General features: G+C 32.2%; 3 protein-coding genes across 3 annotated transcripts; 1 reads left to right on the top strand and 2 right to left on the bottom strand.

Moving 5' to 3' along the window:
* Window positions 1-16: 16 nt before the first annotated feature.
* On the bottom strand, window positions 17-1,273 carry SAPINGB_P000956 (uncharacterized protein; the record flags this gene model as incomplete). The annotated part of the gene is made up of 1 exon (XM_031995679.1): window positions 17-1,273. The coding sequence occupies one exon, from the start codon at window positions 1,271-1,273 to the stop codon at window positions 17-19; it is 1,257 nt and encodes a 418-aa protein (XP_031851570.1).
* A 3,026-nt stretch (window positions 1,274-4,299) lies between these two features.
* SAPINGB_P000957 (uncharacterized protein) lies at window positions 4,300-4,869 on the top strand (the record flags this gene model as incomplete). Its single annotated transcript, XM_031995680.1, has 1 exon — window positions 4,300-4,869. One exon carries the CDS (start codon window positions 4,300-4,302, stop codon window positions 4,867-4,869), a length of 570 nt encoding a protein of 189 aa, XP_031851571.1.
* A 349-nt stretch (window positions 4,870-5,218) lies between these two features.
* On the bottom strand, window positions 5,219-6,292 carry SAPINGB_P000958 (uncharacterized protein; the record flags this gene model as incomplete). Its single annotated transcript, XM_031995681.1, has 1 exon — window positions 5,219-6,292. The coding sequence occupies one exon, from the start codon at window positions 6,290-6,292 to the stop codon at window positions 5,219-5,221; it is 1,074 nt and encodes a 357-aa protein (XP_031851572.1).
* Between the last annotated feature and the right edge of the window lie 1,205 nt (window positions 6,293-7,497).

Below are 7,497 nucleotides of genomic sequence, written 5' to 3' on the forward strand. Positions count from 1 at the left end.
AAATAAAAACAATAGTCTACTTTTCTATAATATATTGGGATCCCACTTTGCGAAAAATGTGGGAGGCAGCTTTTGTTAAACGATTCATAATGGCCAGGCCCTCGTTGGCGAGAGGAACACCTTCAACAATGATTGCGGCAGCACCTGAAGTTTTTTCAAGATGGCGAAGTTCCGAAAAAAGGTTACGAGAAATATCAGCACCGGTAACACCTAAGGATCTTGATACGGTTTCTGTGGGAGCCAAAGTTTGTTCAATAGCTTTGGGATCAAAGTGGTATGTTGTGAGAATTGCGATTTTTCCCTGGGGGAGTTTGATTTGATTTTGATTTTTATTTTGATCTTGATCTTGATTTTGATTTTGATTATTTTGAGTAAGAAGAGTTTCACGGACAGCTTGAGCACCATCAGGACAGTCAATGAAAAGGTATACGGGACACGATGGAGAATAATGCTTGTACTTCATTCCAGGAGTGCGTGGGACTTGTTCTGGGCTTGTATCTGGGGATCCAACAACAATGGACTGCCAAAGAGGACCACCTTGTTGACGGATTTGTTCGACGGAAATGCCTCCAGGACGAAGAAGTTTTGGCGGAGAAACAGTACCGTCAACAACAGTACTTTCGACACCAACATCACAGGGGCCTCCATCAAGAATGAGAGGAATGCGATCGTGAAGGTCTGCATAAACATGGCTTGCAGAAGTGGGTGAGGGTCTAGTAGAAAGGTTTGCCGATGGAGCGGCCAACGGGGTATCGGATAGAGCAATGAGGGCCCGTGCTACTGGATGGTTTGGCATACGAACTGCAAAAGTTTTTTGGCCATGAGTGCACAATGGCGATACTGAATTTTGAGAAGTTGTTGGAACTGGGAGAACAATTGTAAGGGGGCCTGGCCAAAAGGCCTTTACTATGGGGACATAGATTTCAGGGAGAGGGCCACCGGAGATGCGTTCAAGTTGAGCAAGACTCGAGACATGAACAATGAGAGGGTTATCAGCGGGTCTATTTTTGGCAGCATAGATTGCTCGCACTGCATTGTCGTTTCGTGCATCTGCGCCGAGTCCGTAGACAGTTTCTGTGGGGAACGCGACCAAGGGTTGGGTATTTGTAGTATTAGAAGAAGAAGAAGAAGAAGAAGATTTGATGACAGCAACAGCTTCTTGAAGGTTTGCATAGGTATCTGAGTTGGGGTCGATTATTGGAGTTTGTGTGGTAGGATCATGGGGGGGGTATTTGATTGCGGCTGGAGAAACAGCCAACACGCGGGTGTGCATTTTTGCCAAAAAAGCAAAAGAAGAAGCAGAAGCAGAAGCAGAAGCAGAAGCAGAAGAAGAGGATAAGCCCAAGAAGAAAGCCAGAGACGTCGTGAAAGTACGGCGAAAAAAGGCTGGGCTAAAAGGGGTACGAAAGAATAGAAGTGGCAGCGTTGTAGAAGGATAGAGAAAAAGGGAGGGGTTCACACAGTTTTAATAGTTTTTTTTTTTTTTTTTTTTTAAGCCTGGTATTTTTTATTTTTTTATTTTTTATAGGTATATATATATATATATTTTTGTGTGTGTGTAGCAATCAAAAGTGGTGATCCATAAAAATGAGGTTTAGAAATTTTTTTTTTTTACTAAAAAAAATAGTATTTGTGGTTTAGGGTTTTTACAAAAAAAAAAAGTTAAATAAAACATGAGACTTAATACCATAAGATTAAAGCATATTTCCCTCAAGTTGAATATAAATAAATGAATAAATGAATAAATGAATATACCATTATTTTGTTTAATAATAATAATAATAATAATAATAATAAGTGTAATAATATTATATTACTAAGTAATTATGTAACATTAACAACAAAATATGAATTTCTTTTTTAATTTATTTTCTAAGTGCCCCACTTTAAATCTTTACCAGACATTAGCAATAATTAAATTTTGTCTATTAAAATTAAAAAAAAAAAAAATTAAAAAAAAAAATTAAATTTAAAAAAAAAAAAAAAAAAAAAAAAACTCGGCTCGTATTGTCGTCCTCCTTTTAGAGCGCCCCGCAACAGGTATAAGAAGTTTGCAGCAACAACAGCAATAACAGTTGAAACTTTTATTTTTATTTTATTTATGTTTTCATTTTAGAATTCAATCTTCCTGTTGGCAGGCGTCCAAATCTTTTTATTTTTATTTTTATTCTATAAAATTTCATAATAATACATATTTTTTTTAAAAAAAAAACTTATGGCATATATTTATATATATATATAGCTGATGTTGTTTTTTTTAAGCTGAACATTCCAAATGCGGAATTTGCAGCAGTAGCAGCAACCATTTAGCTAGCCATATAAGCCATAATCCATATGAATACATAACAAGAGATGTTTGTCAACGTGATTAGTGATCGGGACATTTGCAAGTACTTTAACAAACTACTTATAACAAGTAAGTATAGATTTGAAAAAAAAAAAAAAAAAAAAAAAGATATTGCAGGAAAGATTTAATTTTGAATATAAAAATATATATATTTTTTTATTTAATATTTATTTATTTATTTATTTATTTATTTATTTATTTATTTATTTTGTAAAATATTGACACGTTCGCATTAAAGGATTAAATAAATTTATAAAAATTATCATTTTTATAAAAAAAAAAAAAAAATCTTGATTTTGATAATTATATTGATAATAATTCAAATATATTAGACCAACATTCCCCAATTGTTTCAGCTTAGATCTTTATTTGAAATATTTGAAAATTTTAAAAAAAAAAAAAAGGACCCGCCGGAACGTACCCGAAGATTGGAGGGGGGAAGGGGGGGAGGGGGGGGAATAGGGAGCGGAAGTAAATAAGTAAATAAGTAAATAAATAAAGATTGATATTAGCGGATTTCGGAAAAAGACAAAAGAAGATTTAGAAGAAAAAGAAGAAAAAGAAGAAGAAAAAGAAGAAGAAGAATTAGAAGAAGAAGAAGAAGAATTAGAATTAGAATTAGAAAATAAAGAAGAAATGGAAGACTGAAAGATATCAGTTGTATATATTTGATATTATTAATATTAATATTAATAATATCAATGCCAATATCAATATCGATATCTACAAATAAGCATTTATATATAAAATTTTATAAATATTTATATAATAAAAATTAATGTTTAAGAAAACTCCCGAGAGAAAGATGGCAGTATCCTATAAATTAGAAATAATAGATTAAACAAAAACATGGAGAGAAATAAAAAAAAAATAAAAGAAAAAGAATATTTATTATTGGCTTGTATAATAGTATAATAGTATAATATAGTATATATATATATATATATATAATAATAATAATAAATATATAATAATAATAAATATATTATAATTATAAATTTCTATTATCATTATTATTATTTTATTTAGATTTTTTAGATTTTGTAGATTTTGTAGATTTTGTAGATTTTTTTTTATATATTTTTTAAAATAAAGAAAGTCTTTTTATTTTATTTATTTATTTATTATATCTTAATAATGGACTGTTATATATATATATATATTTATTTATAAAATAATAAATTTATTCAATGGCAATGATGTGTGGTGGTTAAAATCAAAAAGATTTTTTAAAAAATATAAATATATATTCGTTTTATTATTATTATTATTATTATTATTATTATTATTATTATTATTATTATTATTATTATTATTATTATTATTATTATTATTATTATTATTATTATTATTATTATTATTATTATTATTATTATTATTATTATTATTATTATTATTATTATTATTATTATTATATCTATAATTTATAAATCTTCCCTTATATATATTTATATATCCATACACTTTTATTTAACTCCGTAGACTTATATATAAATACATACTTACTTACTTACTTACTTACTTACATATATACATATATATATATATATATATATAAACTCCAGACTTCCCACCTTCCTTCCTCTTTTTTCTTCCCCCCCCCTTTGTATTTATTATTATAAAACCGATCTCTTTTGATAATCACCTTTTTTTTTATACAGATTTTTGTTAAAGATCTACAATATTTATATATATATACACACATTTCATTATATATAAATTATCAAAAATCTAATCTTTTTTTTCTTTACCCATCTACTCCTTCTTCTTCCTCTTTTTCTTAAAAAAAGTTCCTCTTTGCCTATTATATTATTATTATATTAATATATCATCATCATCATCATTGTTCATATACACTGGTCTGCAATTGTCATATAAACACAACAAAACAAACCCCTCTTTCATACTTTTCTTCTTTCCCATTCTTTTACATTCACATACATTTCTCACAAATGCCACCACCACCTTCTTCTTCCTCTTCCTCCTCTTCCTCTTCAACATCCTTACCACCATCATCTTCCTCGCAAATCTTTCGAAAGTTAGAGTCTTTCCGACAACCACCAGATGTGCCACTGGAAACTCATGAGCGCCGCTTCAACCGTATAGCTGCTCCACTACTCCAAAACCCTCGCCACCAACCAACCCTCATGGCCATCTACATGCGCACTCTGGCCTCACGCGATCTGCGGCATTCCCTAGCAGCCCGTGCAGCAGCATGCGAGATTGCTCCTCCAACTCTTACAGCCCTTCAAGCAGAAGCTCGTGCTCTTGCTCGCAAACACACTTCTATCGATGCCTTTTCAGAGCTATACACTATGCGCCAGGGACCTACCATATCTGCTGCGGCCCATGCTGCTGAAATTGAAAAAAAACTCGCCCTATTAGAAATGCCTTTGGATGATGACCTGCTTCAGGATTTATACCGACGCTCTCTTCGTCCAGAAGTCGCTGCAAGACTTCACAGCTTTCAATATCGGTCCTACGCTGATCTTAAGTCTGATGCCGTACGGATATGCCCGTAACTTTCTTTTTTTTTTCTTTTAAATAAAAAAAAAAAGGTAGACGGGGTCCCGGTGTTTGTTGCTGGCGATGACGCCGCCGTCGACTGGGCTATATATAATAATAGAACTGAGAAGAGGGGAAGAAAAAAAAATAAAAGAAAAGAATGCTCCTTTTTTTTTAGACATTAAGGATTTATATATATTATACATAATATATTTACTATAGACAAGCCTAAATCGTCATTATATACATTTAATTTCCATTAAAGTCATTTTTAAAAGATGTTGATGCCATAAAAGCTTTCTTTAATAACCAAAAAAAAAAAAAATGGGGAGGTTTTCTTTTTTTTTCATCAATATATATATTTTTTTATTGCTCAATAGTAACATGAAAAGCAGATTTTTGGCGCCGTCGAGGTTTTCGCGCCTGTCGCAAAGCCTCCAACTCATCTTGTTCTTCATGACCTTCGCCACCTCCGCCATGTGCACGACCCAACAATTTACCCAACTCTGCATTAAAATCTGCACCTCGCGATACTTGCTGAGATCCCGAATGAACTTCTGAGTTAGCAGGTTTATATTGATATTGTGGTACTTGTTTTTCTGAGGTTTCGGTAGAAGTGGGAAAAGAAGTGTCCGGCCTTCCTACAGATGCTACCCCTTTGGGATCTTCACGAGGCAGCTCTGTAAGCCGGCTCCCAATCTTGGACACTGCAAGTGGATCAAGTCCATAATCTCGGACAACTGCATCTGCCTCTAGCCCACCCGCTGCAAGTGCCCGGACCACCGCAGTTAAAGTTTGCGGGTGCAAATACATTTTCATCCTTCCATTGTTTGACGAAATTGTAGCTGCTGCTGCTGCTGCTGCTGCTGCTGCTGTTGATGATGCTGATGCTGATGCGGCACTGCCACTATTACCATTCTTACTACTCCTTCCTCCCGCATTGACGCCTTTTAATTCGGAAGATTCCTCGGCGGCAAGTTCTGCCTGTGCACTTCTATTGCGCAATGCAGATACAAGCTCATTGTGAGGACTAAATGTGTGTTTTGGTGCCTCTTGTTCGCGAGTTTCACGAATTAGTCGATCAATCAAACCAGAGTCTAGAGCTGATCCCAATTGCTGCACCCGAGAAATATGCTGGGGATCTAAACCGTCCCTTATAATCTCCGCCGGCTTTTCCGAAACTTCTTCATTTTGAGAAGTTCCGAGCTTAAAAGACGACGAATGGGAAAAAGATGATTGTGATTCCGCGGCCCTTCCTTCTTCTTCTGATGCTGCTCCTGATCCTGATGCTGCTCCTATTCCTGTTGATGAAGAAGCTGGAGGTATTTTAGATGCCGCATGAGAAGTTTGGACATTAACTCTGGCCGAGGCGCCAGCGCCCGACTTTGCAAGCTTGCGTGCAGTTTTGTTGATAGTTTGTTTTGAAGCAGCTGCACCCATAATCTAAATTGATTGTATATTCAATTCAAGACAGATTCAAAAAAAAAAAAAAATGAAATGAAATGAAATGAAATGAATTAGAAAAGGCCTGGTTGATGTTGGTGGCAATGATTAACTTTTGTAATTTTTTTTATTTATTTATTCAGACCAGTCAGATTTTTTGAATGGCTGGTAAAGTTAAAATAAATTTGTAAATTTTTTTAACTGCAATGTGGTTGGATATGTAATAGTTGATTACAAAAAAAATTAAAAACCCAAACCCTTAAAATTACAAAATCTACAAACTTGCCAATTTTCAAATTATCCAACATTATTTTTTTAATGTTTAAAAAAATAAATTTGTTTTTATTTTATTATTATTATGGATATTATTATTATTATTGTTCTTAGTGAGATATTGAGACAGTGAGTTGTCTCACTGGAATATCCTTTTTTTCTAATACTTGTTATTCATAATATCCGTTTTCTAAGTTTAAACTGCCTGATCTGGATATCTAACGGTGGTGCTCAAAGGTTTGGTTGGTGTCTTTCCAATTGACATTTACTGAAATTTTCCGTAAAAAAACAAGCAAAGGACGGTTATATTAGAAAAAAAAATAAATGAAAATAATAAAAATAAATGAAAATAATAAAAATAAAAATAAAAATAATAATAAAATAATTCAGATCCTTTCATTGAAATACAAAAATAAAATTATGAATGCTTTTTTTTTTTAATTGGCTATCATCAATCTTACTCATTTGATCATTTTAATTGAAATTTTAAAAAAAAGAAAAAAAAAAATTTTTTTTATTTAAAAATCCCACTTGTTTGATATTCCAATTAGCTCCGTTCTCGGTAATAAGCACTGTTTTTAAGTAACGACTCGGTAATACATACGTGCTTTGTGAAAATAAAAACATACACACACACAAGAGATACGATATAGATACTACTATCTCTTAATACTAATATTTGTTCAGGCGGACAAAATAGAAAATAATATAATATAATAAAATAAAATAAAATAATAAAATAAAAAAAGAAAAGATGAATCTTTTCACAAGTGTTTGTATTGAACCAAAATTAGTAGTCTTTCTACTTAACTTCTAACCTCATTTTCATACAAAACTTACAATTATTAAACGCCTGTTTTTCTTGGACTTTTACTTTTTTCGTTTTCGTTTTCGTTTTCATTTTCGTTTTCGTTTTTTCTTGTCTTTTT

This window comes from Magnusiomyces paraingens (genome assembly GCF_902498895.1).
Source record: "Magnusiomyces paraingens strain CBS 517.90 genome assembly, contig: contig1, whole genome shotgun sequence".
Classification (NCBI taxonomy): Eukaryota; Fungi; Ascomycota; class Dipodascomycetes; order Dipodascales; family Dipodascaceae; genus Magnusiomyces; species Magnusiomyces paraingens.